The sequence below is a fragment of the Pan paniscus genome, chromosome 10 (assembly GCF_029289425.2).
Source record: "Pan paniscus chromosome 10, NHGRI_mPanPan1-v2.0_pri, whole genome shotgun sequence".
In the NCBI taxonomy this organism is placed as follows: Eukaryota; Metazoa; Chordata; class Mammalia; order Primates; family Hominidae; genus Pan; species Pan paniscus.
The window spans coordinates 30,213,128-30,233,581 of NC_073259.2; the positions used below are offsets into that span (position 1 = coordinate 30,213,128).

The 20,454-nt window shown below is 41.5% G+C and overlaps 1 protein-coding gene across 3 annotated transcripts in view; it reads right to left on the reverse strand.

The window, feature by feature from the left end:
- SRGAP1 (SLIT-ROBO Rho GTPase activating protein 1) overlaps positions 1–20,454 on the reverse strand; it is a 322,245-nt gene that overhangs the window by 21,135 nt on the left and 280,656 nt on the right. For all 3 annotated transcript variants that reach the window (XM_063593373.1, XM_008978446.5, XM_003824809.5), the window contains exons 19-21: positions 14,893–15,073; positions 13,326–13,460; positions 12,850–13,189 (exon numbers count right to left, since the gene is read on the reverse strand). In XM_063593373.1, the coding sequence (XP_063449443.1) occupies positions 12,850–13,189; positions 13,326–13,460; positions 14,893–15,073 (656 nt within the window). The remainder of the gene's footprint in view (positions 1–12,849; positions 13,190–13,325; positions 13,461–14,892; positions 15,074–20,454) is intronic.

The following is a 20,454-nucleotide window of genomic DNA, read 5'->3' on the forward strand; positions in this document are numbered from 1 at the left end:
ATGAGTGAGAACATGCGGTGTTTGGTTTTTTGTTCTTGCGATAGTTTACTGAGAATGATGATTTCCAATTTCATCCATGTCCCTACAAAGGACATGAACTCATCATTTTTTATGGCTGCATAGTATTCCATGGTGTATATGTGCCACATTTTCTTAATCCAGTCTATCATTGTTGGACATTTGGGTTGGTTCCAAGTCTTTGCTATTGTGAATAATGCCGCAATAAATATACGTGTGCATGTGTCTTTATAGCAGCATGATTTATAGTCCTTTGGGTATATACCCAGTAATGGGATGGCTGGGTCAAATGGTATTTCCAGTTCTAGATCCCTGAGGAATCGCCACACTGACTTCCACAGTGGTTGAACTAGTTTACAGTCCCACCAACAGTGTAAAAGTGTTCCTATTTCTCCACATCCTCTCCAGCACCTGTTGTTTCCTGACTTTTTAATGATTGCCATTCTAACTGGTGTGAGATGGTATCTCATTGTAGTTTTGATTTGCAACAGACAAACAGAGAGCCAAATCATGAGTGAACTCCCATTCACAATTGCTTCAAAGAGAATAAAATACCTAGGAATCCAACTTACAAGGGATGTGAAGGACCTCTTCAAGGAGAACTACAAACCACTGCTCAAGGAAATAAAAGAGGATACAAACAAATGGAAGAACATTCCATGCTCATGGGTAGGAAGAATCAATATCGTGAAAATGGCCATACTGCCCAAGGTAATTTACAGATTCAATGCCATCCCCATCAAGCTACCAATGACTTTCTTCACAGAATTGGAAAAAACTACTTTCAAGTTCATATGGAACCAAAAAAGAGCCCGCATCACCAAGTCAATCCTAAGCCAAAAGAACAAAGCTGGAGGCATCACACTACCTGACTTCAAACTACACTACAAGGCTACAGTAACCAAAACAGCATGGTACTGGTACCAAAACAGAGATATAGATCAATGGAACAGAACAGAGCCCTCAGAAATAACGCCGCATATCTACAACTATCTGATCTTTGACAAACCTGAGAAAAACAAGCAATGGGGAAAGGATTCCCTATTTAATAAATGGTGCTGGGAAAACTGGCTAGCCATATGTAGAAAGCTGAAACTGGATCCCTTCCTTACACCTTATACAAAAATCAATTCAAGATGGATTAAAGACTTAAACATTAGACCTAAAACCATAAAAACCCTAGAAGAAAACCTAGGCATTATCATTCAGGACATAGGCATGGGCAAGGACTTCATGTCTAAAACACCAAAAGCAATGGCAACAAAAGACAAAATTGACAAATGGGATCTAATTAAACTAAAGAGCTTCTGCACAGCAAAAGAAACTACCATCAGAGTGAACAGGCAACCTACAAAATGGGAGAAAATTTTCGCAACCTACTCATCGGACAAAGGGCTAATATCCAGAATCTACAATGAACTCAAACAAATTTACAAGAAAAAAACAAACAACCCCATCAAAAAGTTGGCGAAGGACATGAACAGACACTTCTCAAAAGAAGACATTTATGCAGCCAAAAAACACATGAAAAAATGCTCATCATCACTGGCCATCAGAGAAATGCAAATCAAGTTTTTCAACTTTTATGATAAAAGTTTAAATTTAGATACTGCAATAATTTCTCGAGAAATAAATACAATAGGAATAAAAAAATCTGGCTTCATTCATTCATTCAACAAATTTTTGAGCACTTACTACACACTTGACTAATTCCAAGAAGTTCTTCGAAATTCAGTTTAAGTCTTCCCCTGATACAGTTTTCCAGTGGATCTCAGTGAAAGTGGTACTGTCTCCTATGGGGCATTTTTGTAATATGATGTATGTGTGTGGTTTTTAATGTCACAATAACAAGGCTGCATTATTGGCAGCTGATGGGCAGGGTCAGACATATTAGGTATCTTGCCTTGGTGAGTTTACATATAGTGAATTTTCCTGCACCTTGTTCAACTTTTGAATGTCCTCCAGACATTTATATAGGTGAAAATTGTTAAGAACCTGAGCCTAGAATCTCTTTTTCTAATATATAAACATAAAATATTTTTTAGATGGTGTTAAATTTTTTAGGAATGTTATTGTTTTAGGAAGTTATTTTTTGTTTTGATTGGAACAGTATGACCAAGGGTTGTTCACCATTTTGGAGAAATATTATCACTAATGGAAGCTCTTTTCATGGAATTTGAGTTAACTTAATTAACTGAATACTCTCATATCAACATGCATTTTTAATTATTGCATTTATGGAAACACTACCATGTAGGTGAAAGCATCACTACCTCATTTGTCTTCTAGTGTAGTCAGTAATTAATTGAAATACATTTAATTGTTTTAATATCAATTTCCCTTTATTTTTATTTTATATTCTATTTAGAGCTTTATATATATTTTTTCAAAATAGATATATCAATCAATTTATTTCAGATAGCCGGGCGTGGTGGCACACGCCCAGCTACTCTCAAGGCTGAGGCAGGAGAATTGCTTGAACCCAGGAGATGGACGTTGCAATGAGCCGAGATGGCGCCACTTCACTCCTTCACTCCAGCCTGGGTGACAGAGTGAGACTCCATCTCCAAAAAAAAAAGTCAATTTATTTCAGATAGTAAAAGGGGGGAAGTTACAATAAATTTGTTTCAAAAAGGTGGAGTGTGCCCCATCAACAGATGGATAAACAAAATGTGGTATATACATACAAAAAAATTTAAATTATGAAAACTTCCCTTAAAGGGAAATAAGTCCTACCGCATGCTACAGCATGTGTAAACCTTGAGGACATTACACTAAATGAAATGAGCCAGTCACAAAAAATACAAATACTGTATGATTGCACTTACATGCAGTATCTAAAGGAGTCCAATTCATAGAAACAAAAAGTAGAATGGTGGTTGTCAGGGACTGGAGGAGGGTGAAATGGGAGCTGTTTAATGTGTACAGAGTTTTGGTTTTGTGAGACGAACACATTCTGGAGAGATGTTTCACAACAATGTGAATATACTTTTCTGAACTATACATTTAAAAATGGTTAAGATTGTCAATTTTATTATTATTTATATTATATATATATTTTTAAGCACAATTAAGAAAGAAAAAGGCAGAGTGTTGTGTGAGATGGTGGAGAACCACTGCCCTGGTGACTGAAATATCTCTTCCTGACATATTCCCAGGGCTTCTCCCACTCATCTGGAGCATACCCCTCACGGCACGGTTTAATGGTAACTGATTTCCCTATTCATTTCCGCGACTAGATTGAATGTGAGCACTTTGAGGCTGCGGCTATTGTTTAATTTTGTTTGCATAAAACCTAGTGTGAGACATGGCATACAGTAAATGCTCAATAAAGATTTGCTAAATGAATAATCTAAGATCCTGATATTAAATCACAGTCTCCAATAATGAATAAACCAAGACACGATGATTATGTATGGATGTGGTAGTCTTTTGAAAAATCTCCATTAGGCATTCCATTAATTTGCTTAATAAAATAATCTGCATTTTTTAAATGAACACCTTGATGGCATGCTCACTTGTCCCCATGGGAAAATCTGAAGGCTAAAGATGGAAAGATAAAAAACAAATCTGGAAGACATTTTACGAGGGTGACATCACTTTTCAAGTTATTACTTTCATATGTGATTTCCGTTTGTGGCTAAACATATGGATTTTTTTTTTTACAAGTATTTACCTCAGAGACATGGGCAGAGCCTAGTCATCTGTTGAGTTCTTGTTTTTATAATTTACATTTTTTTTTTTTTTTGAGACGGAGTCTCGCTGTGTCACCTAGGCTGGAATGCAAGGCAATACTGTGATCTCGGCTCACTGCGACCTCCGCCTTCTGGGTTCAAGTGATTCTCATGCCTCAGCCACCCGAGTAACTCAGACTACAGATGCCTGCCACCATGCCCAGCTAATTTTTTTATTTTTTGTAGAGACAGGGTTTCACCATGTTGGCCAGGCTGGTCTCAAACTGCTGACCTCAAGTGATCCATGCGCCTCAGCCTCCCAAAGTGCTGGGATTACAGGCATGAGTCACTGTGCCTGGCCTGTTTTTATAATTTACAATTTAAAAAATTTCCTGATTCTAGAAGTCAAAGGGTTAAACAGACCTTATATGCCTTCCTACCTCCAAGCACCTAAATCCCTGTCTCTCTAACCCAAATTATGTTTCACCTGCTTATTATAAGCAGTGATGTTATAAGTTTCTCAAATCATTAAATTCAGCTATAGTAAAATATTGCTGGTTGTAAGTATGCCTCAAAGGGCCTTGCATAGCACTCTAAACAGAAAAAAATAAAACAGTCAAAGCCTTTTTGATTTTTGCTGAGAAGTTGCTGTACACTTAAAATTGCGTTAATTTTTAAAAAACACATTAAACTTCTCACAATCTAATTTGCTATCCCAAATTCTTTTTAGTTAGAACACTCAAAATAGCTTGGACATTTGTCATATTGGGGCCGGATTTCTTGGGTACTTTTTATTAAAAATAACCCATCTTTAATCCTTTTCCATGTTTCATTCATTTCTCATTCACTCTTTTTTGAAATCTACTTAGTTTTTAAACTTCAGTGATAGCTGGAAGCTGCCTTTTAGATTATTCAAATGGTAATCCCTGAATCTATTAACCTCTTTTCTCACTGATTATAAACATACATATATTTGGAGACAGGGTCTTGGTCTGTCACCCTGGCTGGAGTGCAGTAAGACAATCATAACTCACTGCAGCCTCCAACTCCTGGGCTCAAGCAACTCTCTTGCCTCAGCTTCCAAAGTACCTGGGATTGCAGACATGCACCACCACTCTTAGTGTGATGGTTAATACTGAGTGTCAACTTGATTGAAGGATGCAAAGTATTAATCCTGGGTGTATCTGTGAGGGTGTTGCCAAAGGAGATTAACATTGGAGTCAGTGGGCTGGGGAAGGCAGACCTACCCCTAATCTGGATGAGCACCATCTAATCAGATGCCAGCGAATATAAAGCAAACAGAAGAATGTGAAAAGGTTAGACTGGCCTAGCCTCCCAGCCTACATCTTTCTCCCATGCTGGATGCTTCCTGCTCTTAAACATCAGACTCCAAGTTCTTCAGTTTTGGAACTCGGACCGACTCCTTGCTCCTCAGCCTGCAGATGGCTTATTGTGGGACCTTGTGATTGTGTGAGTTAATAATAAACTCACCTTTATATGTATATGTATTCCATTAATTCTGTACCTCCAGAGAGCCCTGACTAATACAGGTTTTGGTACCAGGAGTGGTTCTAGAGGGACAGAATATTAAGGATGGAGTTCTTTCATTGATTTTGGGGCTTCTGCATTATATGATTAGACCAAAAAATACTAAGGACTTTACTTCTAATAGGATGGAGAACACTGATAGTTCTTGGTGTGAACTGTTTAGAGAGTTATGCAAAATACGTGCATTTGACACTCCTGATTCATCGCTCGTGAGAGGCAAGGAGTTTAGTGACTCCGTACATAATACATTTGTATGGAGTATTATGTAGAGAACCAAGGAACATAGTGAAGCTGGTTGGTTGTTCCTAAGTTCAGTGGACAAAGTGATGAAAAAAAATGATGAACTCAAGGATTCTATCTCCTGGCTTCAGAAGCAGATACTGAACCTCAAATCTGCTAAGACTGCCCTGAGTGTGAGTCTTATCTCCCACAGAGAAAGAACTAAAATTATGGAAAACCAGACACGAGCTCTTATGCAAGTCGCTGACCTGCAATGAAAGATACATGCACAGCCTCACCAGGTGTCTACTGTTAAAGTGAGGGCATTGATTAGAAAAGAATGGGACCCTGCAACTTGGAATGGGGATGTGTGGGAGGACCCTGATGAAGCTGGGGGCACTGAGTTTGTAAACCCTGATGAACCTTTTTTGCCAGAAGAAACAGCTTCCCTATCCCCAGTAGCGGCAACATCCCCTCCCTGACCCATGCTGCCATCAGCCTTTCCACCTTTGTCTGAGGAGATAAACCCTGTGCTGCCTGAGGCAATGGTGATGGCCTCCCATGAGGCAGCTGCCAGGCAAGATAATGTTGACTCTCCTCAGGAGCCACCCCCAACACTTCTGTTTGCTTCTAGACCTGTAACTAGACTAATATCCTGGCAGGCCCCTGGAGGTGAGGTTGAGAGTGTGACCCATGAAGAGGTGTGCCACACTAGAAAAGAACTGCTTGAGTTTTCTAATTTATATAAATAGAAATCTGGATAACAGGCATGGGAATGGATATTAATGGTGTGGGATAATGGTAGATGGAACATAGAGTCAGATCAGGCTGAATTTATTGATTTGGGCCCACTAAGTAGGAGCTCTGCATTTAATGTTGCAGCTCGGGGAGTTAAAAAAGGTTCTAATAGTTTATTTGCTTGGTTAACTGAAATATGGATTGAAAGATGGCCCACTGTGAGCACTGTGAGTGAGCTGAAAATGCCTGCTCTCCCTTGGTTTAATGTAGAGGAAGGGATCCAAAGGCTTAGGGAGATTGGGATGGTGGAGTGGATTAGTCACTTTAGACTTACTCATCCCAGCTGGGAGAGTCCTTGACCAATGCCTTGCAAAACAGATTTGTGAGAGCAGCACTTGAATCTTTTTTTTTTTTTTTTTTTTTGAGATGGAGTCTTGCTGTGTCGCTCAGGCTGGAGTGCAGTGGCGCAATCTTGGCTCACTGCAAGCTCTGCCTCCCGGGTTCACGCCATTCTCCTGCCTCAGCCTCCCAAGTAGCTGGGACTACAGGCACCCACCACCACTCCCAGCTAATTTTTTAGATTTTTAGTAGAGACGGGGTTTCACCGTGTTAGCCAGGATGGTCTCGATCTCCTGACCCCGTGATCTGCCTGCCTTGGCCTCCCAAAGTGCTGAGATTATAGGCATGAGCCACCGCGTTTGGCCAGCACTTGCATCTTTGAAGAGCCCTGTAATTGCTGTTCTCTGTATGTCAGATCTAACGGTGGGAACCACAGTCACTCAACTACAAAATTTAAATACAATGGAGATAATTGGATCCCAAGGTAGCAGGAGCCAAGTGGCGACACTCAATCATCAAAGGCAAGGCGACACTCAATCATCAAAGGCAAGGTGGGCATAGCTACAGTAATGCACAGCAGAGGCAAAGCAGCAAGCAGAATAGTCTGACTCGTGTAGAACTCTGGCATTGGCTAATTAATCACGTTGTTCCTAAAAGTGAAATTGATAGGAAGCCTACTGCATTCCTACTTAATTTACACAAGCAGAAAACTTCTAGGTTGGATGGACAAAAGACTAATTTGAATTATGAAAATAGAGAATCATGGCCCCTCAATCAATTTCCAGACTTGACCCAGTTTACAGACCCAGAACCCCTTGAATGAAGAGGAGGCCGGGTCCCTTTGAGGAAGGACCCCGCTATATTACTGACAATTTATGCAGTGAATCTTTATCCCATCCTTCCCCAAGGGGACCTCCAGCCTTTTACCAGGGTAACTGTGTAATGGGGAAAGGGAAATGATCAGACATTTTGGGGACTAATGGACACTGGCTCTGAGCTGACACTGATTCCAGGGGACCCAAAATGTCGTTGTGGTGCTCCAGTTAAAGTAGTGGCTTGTGGAGGTCAGGTAATTAATGGAGTTTTAGCTCAGGTCTGACTTACAGTGAGTCTAATGGGTCCCCAGACTTCTCCTGTGGTCATTTCCCCAGTGCCAGAATGCATAATTGGCACAGACATACTTAGCAGCTGGCAGAACCCCCACATTGGCTCTGGACTGGTAGGGTGGGGGCTATTATGGTGGGAAAGGCCAAATGGAAGCCATTAGAGCAGGCTTTACCTAGAAAAATAGTAAATTAAAAATAATATTGCATCCCTGGAGGGACTGTAGAGATTAATGCCACCATCAAGGACTTGAAAGATGCAGGGGTGGTGATTCCCACCACATCCTCATTCAACTCTCCCATTTGGCCTGTGCAGAAGACAGATGGATTCTGGAGAATGACAGTGGATTATCGTAAGCTTAACCAAGTGGTGACTCCAAGTGCAGCTGCTGTACAAGATGTGGTTTCATTGCTTGAGCAAATTAACACATCTCCTGGTATGTGGATTGGAGCCACTGACTTGGAAAATGCCTTTTTCTCCATTCTTGTCCATAAGGCCCACCAGAAGTAATTTGCTTTCAGCTGGCAAGGCCAGCAATATACCTTTACTGTCCTACCTCAGGGGTATATCAACTCTCTGTCTTTGTGTCATAATCTTACTTGGAGAGACCTTGATTGCTTTTTGCTTCCACAAGATATTACACTGGTCCATTACATTGATGACATTATGCTGACTGGATCCAGTGAGCAAGAAGTAGCAAACACACTGGACTTATTGGTGAGACATTTGTGTGCTAGAGGATGGGAAATAAATCTGACTAAAATTCAGGGACCTTCTACCTCAGTAAAATTTTTAGAGGTCCAGTGGTGTGGGGCCTATCAAGATATTCCTTCTAAGATGAAGGATAAGTTGCTGCGTTTGGCCCCTCCTGCAAACAAGAAAGAGGCACAACACCTAGTGGGCCTATTTGGATTTTGGAGGCAACACATTCCTCTTTTGGGTGTGTTACTCTGGCCCATTTATCGAGTGACTCAAAAGGCTGCCAGTTTTGAGTGGTGTCCAGAACAGGAGAAGGCTCTGCAACAGGTCCAGGCTGCTGTGCAAGCTGCTCTGCCACTTGGGCCATATGACCCATCAGATCCAATGGTGCTTGAGGTGTCAGTGGCAGATAGGGATGCTGTTTAGAGCCTTTGGCAGGCCCCCATAGGTGAATCACAGCGGAGGCCTCTAGGATTTTGGAGCAAGGCCCTGCCTTCTTCTGCAGATAACTGCTCTCCTTTTCTTTTTGAGATGGAGTCTCTGTCTGTCACCCAGGCTGGAGTGCAGTGGCGTGATCTTGGCTCACTGCAACGTCACCTCTCTGGTTCAAATGATTCTTCTGCCTCAACCTCCCGAGTAGTTGGGACTACAGGCGCGTGCCACCACACTTGGCTAATTTTTGCATTTTTAGTAGAGATCGGGTTTCACCATATTGGTCAGGCTGGTCTTGAACTCCTGACCTCGTGATCTACCCGCCTTGGCTTCCCAAAGTGCTGGGATTACAGGCATGAGCCACTGCGCCTGGCCAACTACTCTCCTTTTGAGAGACAGCTCTTGGCCTGTTACTGGGCTTTGGTGGAAACTGAACGTTTGACCATGGGTCATCAAGTCACCATGCAACCTGAACTGCCTATTATGAACTGGGTGCTTTCTGACACATCTAGCCATAAAGCGGGTCGTGCACAGCAGCATTCCATCATCAAATGGAAGTGGTATATATGTGGTCAAGCTCAAGCAACTCCTGAAGGCATAAGTTACATGAGGAAGTGGCTCAAATGCCCAGGCTGCACTGATGGCCTCATGGGGAGTTCCCTATGATCACTTGACAGAGGAAGAGAAGACTAGGGCCTGGTTCACAGACGGTTCTGCATGATATGCAGGCACCACCCGAAAGTGGACAGCTGCAGCACTACAGCCCCTTTCTAGGACATCCCTGAAGGACAGTGGTGAAGGGAATCTTTCCCAGTGGGCAGAACTTCGAGCAGTGCACCTGGCTGTGCACTTTGCATGGAAGGAGGAATGGCCAGATGTGTGATTATACACTGATTCGTGGCCTGTAGCCAATGGTTTGGCTGGATGGTCAGGGACTTAGAAGAAGTATGATTGAAAAATTGGTGACAAAGAAATTTGTGGAAGAGGTATGTGGATGGACCTCTCTGAGTGGTCAAAAACTGTGAAGATATTTGTATCCCATGTGAGTGCTCACCAACGGGTGACCTCAGCAGAGGAGGATTTTGATAATCAAGTGGATAGGATGAGCCATTCTGTGGACACCATTCAGCCTCTTTCCCCAGCCACCCCTGTTATTGCTCAATGGGCCCATGAACAAAGTGGCCATAGTGGCAGGGATGGAGGTTACTCATGGGCTCAGCAACATGGACTTCCACTCACCAAGGCTGACCTGGCTATGGCCACTGCTTAGTGCTCAATTTGCCAGCAGCAGAAGCCAACACAGCCCTCGATATGGCACCATTCCTCAGGGTGATCAGCCAGCTACCTGGTGGCAGGTTGATTACACTGGACCTCTTCCATCATGAAAAGGGCAGAGGTTTGTCCTCACTGGAATAGACAGTTACTCCGGATATGGGTTTGCCTATCCTGCACACAATGCTTCTGCCAAGACTACCATCTGTGACTCATGGAATGCCTTATCCACCATGATGGTATTCCACACAGCATTGCCTCTGACCAAGGCACTTACTTTATGGCTAAAGAAGAGTGGCAGTGGGCTCATGCTCATGGAATTCATGGGTCTTACCATGCTCCCTATCATCCTGAAGCAGCTGGATTGACAGAATGGTGGATTGGTCTTGTGATGTCACAATTGCAACGCCAACTAGGTGACAATACTTTGCAGGGCTGGGGCAAAGTTCCCCAGAAGGCTGTGTATGCTCTGAATCTGTGTCCAATATATGGTGCAGTTTCTCCCATAGCCAGGATTCACGGGTCCGGGAATCAAGAGGTGGAAGTGGAAGTGGCACCATTCATCATTATCCCTAGTGACCCCCTAGCAACATTTTTACTTCCTATTCCTGCGACATTATGTTCTGCTGGCCTAGAGGTCTCAGTTCCAGAGGGAGGAACGTGCCACCAGGAGACACAGCAACAATGCCATTGAGTTAAGATTGCCACCTGGACACTTTGGGCTCCTCCTACCTTTAAGGCAACAGACTAAGAAGGGAGTTACAGTGTTGGCTAAGGTGACTGACTCAGACTATCAAGATGAAATCAGTCAACTACTCCACGATGCAGGTAAAAAAGAGTGTGCATGGAATACAGGAGATCCATTAGGGCGTTTCTTAGTATTACCATGCTCTGTGATTAAGGTCAATGGCAAACTACAATAGCCCAATCCAGGCAGGACTACAAATGGCCCAGACCCTTCAGGAATGAAGGTTTGGGTCACTCCGCCAGGAAAACAACAACAACAACAACAACAACAACAACAAACACGACCTGCTGAGGTGCTTGCTGAAGGCAAAGGGAATATGGAATGGGTAGTAGAAGGTAGTCATCAATACCAGCTATGACCACGTGGAAACAGGGACTGTAATTGTCATGAGTATTTCCTTCTTTCGTTAAAAACACGTTTGTGCATGTATACACTTGTACTAGGAAAATATCTTCATTTTATTTCCTTTTTCCTTTAGCATGTGACATAAGATTATATTGACTTCCTATCAGCATTTAAGTATTGTTAACTTTATGTAATAGCATTTGGGTTGGGGATTGGTGTGTTTCCGGTTATAGGAAAGGACAGTTGTATCATGTTAGGCGTAATTATGACATTATTGTTTTTATTTGAAGATTATGTACGATCTCAGGAGATGTTTATGGGTTCAAGTTGACAAGGGGTAGACTTGTGATGGTTAATACTGAGTGTCAACTTGATTGGATTGAAGGATGCAAAGTGTTACTCCTGGGTGTGTCTGTGAGGGGGTTGCCAGAGGAAATTAACATTAGAGTCAGTGGGCTGGGGAAGGCGGACCCACCCTTCATCTGGATGGGCACCATCTAATTAACTGCCAGTGAACATAAAGCAGGCAGAAAAACATGAAAAGGCTAGACTGGCCTAGCCTCCCAGCCTACATCTTCCTCCCGTGCTGGATGCTTCCTACTCTTGAACATCAGACTCCAAGTTCTTCAGCTTTGGAACTTGGACTGGCTCTCCTTGCTCCTCAGCCTGCAGATGGCCTATTGTGGGACTCTGTGATTGTGTGAGTTAATACTTAATAAACTCCCCTTTATATGTATATATATTCCATTAATTCTGTCCCTCTAGAGAATCCTAATATACCTAGCTAATTAAAAAAAAATTTTTTTTTAGACATGGGATTTTGCTATATTGACCAGGCTTGTCTCAAACTCCTGACCTCAGCCTCAGCTATCTTCTTGCCTCAGCCTCCTAAAGTGTTGGGATTACAGGTGTAAGCCACCCACTAGGCCTATGAACATATGTTCTCATGGCCTGTGCTGTGAAAAGAGCCAGAACCAGAGGGACAAATGGTAGAATGATGGGCAAATTTATTAGTATTGTTTCCCTTTTACTTGGTCAATTTTAGTCATTAGAAGAAAACTATACAGCCCCTCTGCAGTCACTGTTGGGAAGCAAAGACCTGAATGTGTTCAGGAGGTACATAGGATCCAGACTTGTTCTTCAAATATCTATCTATTATTGATCACATTATTTATTAGGTCTCATCTTTTCTAAGTTGAAAGTGCCATCTTTATCATATACAGTAGGGGTTTGCACTATCTGTGGCTTCAGGCATCCACTGGGGGTCTTGAAACATATGCCCTGCAGATAAGGAGGGACTACTGTTTTAAGGTTTTTCTGTTTCTGGGCTCTCCATTCTGTTTCATCCATCTGTCTGTTTTACTAGCTTTAGAATGCATTTAGGATCTGGCAGGGCCACTGCTTTCCCATTCTTCTTTTTCAAAGTTTTTCTGGCTATTCACAATGATAGGTTTGAGTGTCCTGGGTCCTACGTTTTTGTCATGTTTCTGTTTAAATCACTATGAACCTTTGGGCCCTTCCAGTAACAAATTGTTCAAAAAAGTACTCAGGGCCTAAGTTAAAGAATGAGTTGGTTTTGTTTCTGCTTTCTTTAGTTGGTTCTATACAGAAATATAAAGTAAATAAAGTAAAAAGTAAATAAAGTAAATCTTTCACACCTCCTACATCACACTTAGGTACTTAAAATGCAATATGTAATTAAAAGCATCGTACCTGAGCAATTGTCTCTGGGTCCAGTGGCTTGTGGTCATTGAAGCCCGTGTATTGCCCTGATGACGTGGACCTTCTAATGGGAGGGCTGTCGATCTTCTTGAGGGAGTCGTGCCGGCTGATGTTGGTCAGGCTGCCATGGCCAGGCCTGCGCCTCCGCTCAGGACTGTCATTGTTGAGGCCACGGTTCTGCAGCAGGCCCCGGGGGTGACTGGCAAGGCTCGGGGACCCCAGGTCAACTGAGGAGTTAGAAAGGGCATGTGGAGGGTGGAGCGGGCAATGGCCATCACTGGTCCTGCCAGGACGCCTTACTGGAGGGGGTGGCTCTCCTCTTTTTCGTTGCCTAGACATTCACAGAAACAGGGAGAAAACAGAAGAGCTTATCACACCGGGCAGTACTGCAAGGCTGAGGTGCAGTGGCTCCTCATGGCCCCAGGAGGAGCGGAGGCTTAGGGGCCTGATTCCCAGGCTCTACTTACCTGGCTAAATAGCCGTCAGGATGACGGTCTGTCGGGGAGTTCATGTCCTTGGATGAGGACTTGTCTTCCGTGATTGGCCCACTGCTGGCCTCACTGTCGGCTTTTTGGCTCAGAGTGTCTGAAAACGTATCATCCCTGAAACAGTAAGAGGAGTGGAGACAAAATTTACTAGATTTACAAATTTTACAAAATTTGCTAGATGAGTGGAGATGAAAATTTACGTGATAGCATTTATGTATGAAATAGCATTATGCATGAAAGCCCTTCTTTTATTAAAATAACTTTTCTCTTTTCATTATAAAAGCAATACAATTTCATTACAGGTACAACAGCAATTTCAGTTGTACAAAAAAGACTGAAATAATCACCCATAATATAACATCCAGAGACAACTACTGTTAGAATTTTAAGAAATATCCTCCTCCATCTTCTATTCTATGCCTGGGATACATATCTGTGATTGTGTACATACATATGTATGGCATTTATACTACAGTCATGTGTTGCTTAACAGCGAGGATACGTTCTGAGAAATGCGTTGTCAAGCAATCTCATCATTGTGGGAACATCATAGAATGCACTTACACAAACCTAGATGGTAGAGCCTACTGCACACCTAGGCTACATGATGGAGCCTTTTGCTCCTAGGCTACAAACCTGCACAGCATGTTACTGTACTGAATGCTACAGGCAGTTGTAACACAATGGTGTAAACAAGTATTTGCGTATCTAAACATATCTAAACATAGAAAAGGTACAGTAAAAATAGGATATTAAATCCTATGGGACCACCATCATATACGTGGTCCATTGATGCTCAAAACGTCATTGTGTGGTACATGACTGTACAGATAGTTATGCAAATTTATTTTATATATGAATATATTTATATGTAGATATTTCAGATATATATGACTACATGTCTGCATATACACACATTTCTTGGCTTCCGAGATACACATTTTAACATTTCTGAAATTAGGCTGAATGATTCAGTCACTGTATACCTTTTGTGTGCTATATTTGTCTTTTCCTTAAAAAGCTACTTTTGGACTACACATTATTTTGCAACCTGTTTCTTTCACTTAATATGTTATGACTATCTTCCCATGTCTTTAAATACTTTTGAAATTAGAGCTTTCTCCTCAGCAAAAAACAAAACAAAACAAAAAACAGCATAGCAATGATTCCCTCTGACTTTAGGTCAGTGTCCTTCCTCTGGGGAATCTGGAATTGAAACGGTAAACAGACATCAAGAGAAGAGCACTGCTGTTTTTGGAATTACCAATGTCACTTCAGCTCTTAACACCATTCTATGCATAGGCTATTTTTCTAACAATCTGAAAGCTTCAGAAGATGTCTCCCCTGAGTTCTTGTTCCAAACCTCCTGGGCCCTGACTTACTGTTAGCAAAGAGCCACTGGCAAGGTAAGGAACTGTGCCTAGCTCTGAAGTTTTATCTCTGTAATCCCTTCTGCTCCTTTCTCACAAGACCAAGGTCAGTTTAAGAACAATGGTTGGAGTCCTCTATTGGGAGCACTCAGGCAATCAAAGTTGAGACTACTCACATATCCTGCACCACTATATACTGGTGAGGCACCAGCCCGTCAATCCCGTTGTGCCTGCCTTCCCACCAGTCCTCAGATGCACGGTGATACAGCAGCAGGGAGGCACCCTTCTTGAAGGATAGTTCTCTGGCGGACCGCCCAACATAGTCAAACTTGGCTATTGCTTCTATTGGCTCACATTCTACAACGAACACACCAGAAAACAGTGAGAAACAGGGTTGTTAGGAAGGCATGGTATCCTATCTGTGAGGGCTCTATGAGGCTTCAAATGATCAAGACCATTTTAATATCTAGACTGAACAGAGTCATCAACATATTATCAAGGCAGGAGAAAATAGAGGCTGTTTAAAAAGATACAGAAAAACATTATCTTGCTGTCATCAGTTTTTCAGACAAAGAAAAACTGAACACTGGATTTTCATTTCCACAGCCTCTTACTAGAGATATAATGACAGTCAAAAAAAAATACTTTAAACTTTGCAATAGGATATATAAAATCTCTCCTTGAGTTGTAATATCCTCCACAATTGCTTCAATATGATTTTGGCATTGATAGATGACACTGAGGGAATTTCCTTGTAACATGTTAATACCATTTATAACATGGAAAAAAATCACCATCTCAGAACATTAGGAAGTTTATGCTTTACCGGCTTAAGAAAAAATCAAGTAAAATCACAATAAACAGTATGTGAATACATTTAATTTCCCCATGTGCTCTCTGGCACTATCAAATCTTCAAACTAACACTGACGGTAATCCCGATTTTTTTCTCTAGTATCAGTAACAAATTTTGGATCTTAACCATGAAACAAATATGCCTTAAATTGCCCTCTGTCCAAATTAAAAAAACAGATTCAAAATTTTTATTTTTCTTGAGATCAAAAGATATTCAAGGGAATGATGGTGAGTGAAAAAAGCCAATCTCAAAAGATTGCATACCATACAATCCCATTTATATAGCATTCTTCAAATGACATAATTATAGAGATAGAGAATATATTAGTGGTTGCCAGAGGTTGGGGATGGGAAGGTGATGGAGGGAAGCGGCCGTGGCTACAAAGGGTAGCACAAGGGTTCCTTGTAATGGAACTGTTTGTTATCTTGAGTATGGGTTGTGGTCACACAAAGCTATACACGTGATAAAACTGTACAGATCTAAGTAAACACACACACAAAGGAGTGCATGTAAGGCTGCTGAAACATTTATATAGTGAATGGTTTGTATCATTGTCAATTTCCTGCTTGTGAAATGATATTACAGTTTTGTAAGATATCACCATTGACAGAAACTGGCAGAAGGTATACGAGATCTCTCTGTATTGTTTTTTACAACAGCTTGTGAATCTACAATGATTTCAAAATAATAAGTTAGAAAAAAAAAGATATCAACTGCTAGGCTTACAATTGGAATTCAGTTCTAATCTAATTCTGACCACAAATATTGAAGGCAAACAGGAGGACAAACTCAGCAACCAAAGAGGTCTTTCTTTGTGATTTATCTTACTGCAAGAAGCTCCTCAATTTGAGGCCTTATGATCTTTGCTCCCCTCTCCCACAAATACCTCATCCTTAGCCTTGTAATCAACAAAGGTGAGTAAACTTCTCTTCAATAATAAACAGGACAAAAAGGGGCCAAGGCAAGGGGCATATACTTATAGGAATATGCCTATGCAATGAACAATACATCATTTGCTAAAAACTGAGCATGTATTCATTTCCAAATACTCTAGAATACGTGTACACAGAAGAGATTAAAACCTGCCTATCTCAAAAATTCCCCGGGAAGTTGTCTTCTATTTGGTAGCAAACCTTCCCATTTAAAAGAGTTTATTCTTCCAAAAGTTTACTGCAATAGCCATTGTACTTATAATCATTGCATGAGAAACTCTTGGACAGACAGCTGGGCTTCTTTCTCATTTGATATATTCAAAATTCTCTGGGACATAGAAGGCAAAAGCATAAAAACCATCAAACATATTAAAAAGCTTAGGCTTCACCTTATTATATAAAGGCCCTGGCCAAATTTCAGCCAAACATTTTAAATAAAGACAAAGAAAAATGCCCCTTCTTTTTGCTTTGAATGATTTTTTTTTCTTTTAAGCAGTGACACGGTCTTGCTACATTGCCAAGGCTGGTCTCAAACTGCTGGGCAACATAGCAATCCTCCAGCCATGGCCTCCCAAAGTGCTGGGATTATAGGTGCCTGGTCTCTAGTGGATAATGTTTGAGGCGAATAATATTTTGTATTGCAGAACCACAACACTATAATCTGCACAGTAGGCTTCCCAACAAAGTAGTTGTAAGGATAATGTTTAAAACAACAGTTTAAATCTTTTAGTGGCTGGGCGCAGTGGCTCTCGCCTGTAATCCCAGCACTTTGGGAGGCCAAGGCAGGAGGATCACTGTGTTGCCCAGGAGTTGGAGACCAGTCTGGACAACACAGTGAGGCCTCATTTCTATAAAAATAAATAAATAAATAAATAAATAAATAAATCCTTTAGCAATTGAATAAAACTTTTAGATTATATGTTAACACTCTGGTATTCCCCCAAACTATATTTTACCAAAACAATATAAATAGCAGCTTTATTAAACATCTATGTGTCTGCTTCATAGAGGAGGGACTATAACTTTATATTTAAAGGGAATGATCTCATTATAGTTCAAAACTTAAAGAATAAATCCTGGTTGACTTGAGATGACAGATACCCAAATATGTACCCCAGTTATTCCTATGAAAAAGAAATAAACACCCCATGGAAGAATGAAGACATGCTGGTTTTTGTTTTTTTGAGACAGGGTCTCATTTTGTCACCCATGCTGGATATAGTAGCACAATCATTGCTCACTGTAACCCCAAACTCCTGGGCTCAAGTGATCCTCCCACCTTAACTTCCTAAGTAGCTAGGACTACAGACGTGGCACGCTAATTTATTTATAAGAACTTCAGGACATGTAATTTGCAAATTCCTGTGTGAACACACCCACATATTTGTATTTGGCTTTACTTACAAAAATTAAAAGATACCAACACATGATACAGTCTACAGTCTACATATACTTATGTTACAGAAATAAAGACAGAACCATTAATATTCTTTAATGACATTCAATCACACACTGTCAATGCTGGCCATTCAACATAGTTAAAACTATTCAACAGATACATACATATTTTATTATAATTGCACAATCACGACCTCTATGATCATCTCCTCTTATTATTATTTTATTTTATTTTGAGACAGACTCTTGTTCTGTTCCCAGGCTGGAGTGCAGTGGCGTGATCTTGGCTCACCACAACCTCTGCCTCCCGGGTTCAAGCGATTCTCATGCCTCAGCCTCTCGAGTAGCTGGGACTGCAGGCACGTGCCACCATGCCCCCATAATTTTTGTATTTTTAGTAGCAATGGGGTTTCACCATGTTGGCCAGGATGGTCTCGATCTCTTGACCTTGTGATCCGTCCGCCTCGGCCTCCCAAAGTGCTGAGATTACACGCGTAAGCCCCTGTGCCTGGCCTTATTATTTTTTTGAAACAAGCAACAGGATTATCAGACTCTGCTTATTTATTCAAATGTGGTCAGGTTATGACAGGATGACCAGATAAATCAGCAGAACATTTTATTGGCAATCCTAGTACATCAACTAGTAATTCTCAGCAGTTTCATTATTTTTACTCTTTCTACTCCCGTGAGAGCCATTTCACAGTCAAGTGTCAATCAATAAGCTATTTACACACATCTTAGTCTGGTCATTGCAGAGCAAATCAATCTCAGGGCACGGTACACTGTGCCTCTTTCATATAGAAAGCCTCACAGTACTTCAAGGTCCTGCAGAGACTTCATAGAATGCTGCTACTGCTGCTATCAATAACAATAATAGTGAGAGTGCAACATGATCACTTAGTTTTCCTGCATGGGTAATACAATTTTGTGCAAAAGGGAAGACAATTCAACACAGCTGATTCCCTGACTGCCTGGTGCTGTCAAGTCTTATATTTCCATTTCTTGTAATGTTATATAAAATGTGATCACACTTTCTCTTTGGAACCTTGCTGTTGCTGACATTTTTCCTCCTAGATCTGTTACCCACTGTCCTTGCAGAGAATGGTTTTGTTCTGTGATAGCCTGTCTTTCAGAAACAAAAGCTACTCTCTCTAGTGATCCATGACAGAGAAAAAATACAATACCTCGGCAATCAAAGGATAATTGATACTCTAGTTAATTTAGTTACAGGATTTTGGAGGTTGGCTGCGGGTGAGAATATCTGTCCTTTGTAAGCAATGTTTTTCTTTCCAGAAAAATCAGGTGAACATGGTCAAAATGTTATCTAAAACACAGAGCACTCAGCAAAGCTCTCTTATAGTCAAGAGGTAAAAGGCAGATGGCATGATGGTGAGATTCACGTTTGGGAAGAGAGATGGCTGGGCTTTGTCCTGGCTTTTCTGGCTACTGGGGAAAGCAGGGAAACACCTAAGAGAAGGCAGCAGTGAAAAAGAAATAAACCATGTGAGAAACAAAGAAACCCAAAAGAAAGGATGGTGGCAGAGGCAGGACTCAGAGACTTTCAAAAGCAACATCACAGGCTGGGCATGGTGGCTCACGCCTGCATCCCAGCATTTTGGGAGGCTGAGGCAGGAGGACTGCTTGAGGCCAGGAGTTTGAAACAACCCTGGGCAACACAGGAAGGCCCTGTCTCTAAAGAAAAAGAAAAAAATTAAAAATAAAAAAAGAGCAACATTTTAGAAATAGAAGCTCTCACTTTAAAGGATGTCTTGTAAATTAAGTTCAGAAAATGTCAACTGATTTTACTTTTAAAGACACAAGGAAGGCGGGGCGTGGGTGGCTCATGCCTCTAATCCCAGCACTTTGGATCCCAGGAGGATCGTTTGAGCCCAGGAGTTTGAGACCAACCTGGGCAACATAGGGAAACCCTGTCTCTACAAAAAATACAAAATTAGCCAGGCATGGTGGTGCATGCCTATGGTCCCAGTTACTCAGGAGGCTGAGGTGGGAGGATCACTTGGTCCCAGGAGGTTGAGGCTACAGTGAGCCAAGATTGTGCCACTGTACTCCAGCCCGGGCAACAGAGTGGAAACCCTGTCTCACAGAAAAAACAAAACAAAACAAAACAAAACACAAAGAAGCTTTCTTTTTTAGCAGATAGTGGACACTAGATACCTTAATTACCCTCCTGCTAGAATGAACAAAAAATGCTGGATTTAAAAGCAAACAACCAACCTTTGCAATTGCATTAATAAGCTATCAAGACAGTAAAGAATACTAAAGACCAAAATGCAATGAAAGTGGGAACCCAGAGAGGTAAGCAGAACATTAGAACATGAGTCAGATTTTGCCTTGAGGGCATTTTTCCAGCCTGGTCACCTTAAGCTTTTTAATTTTTTTTCATAGGAGATTAAGTCCAGGGCTTGCCCAGTGTTAGGGAACCTAAGCCTCTTCTCCTCTTCCCCACCCTCAGAGAATTACACCCTCAGTTTCAGAGTCAACTTCACTCTAGTGTTCTAGAACTTTCTACAACACTTCTAGTTCTAGAACATC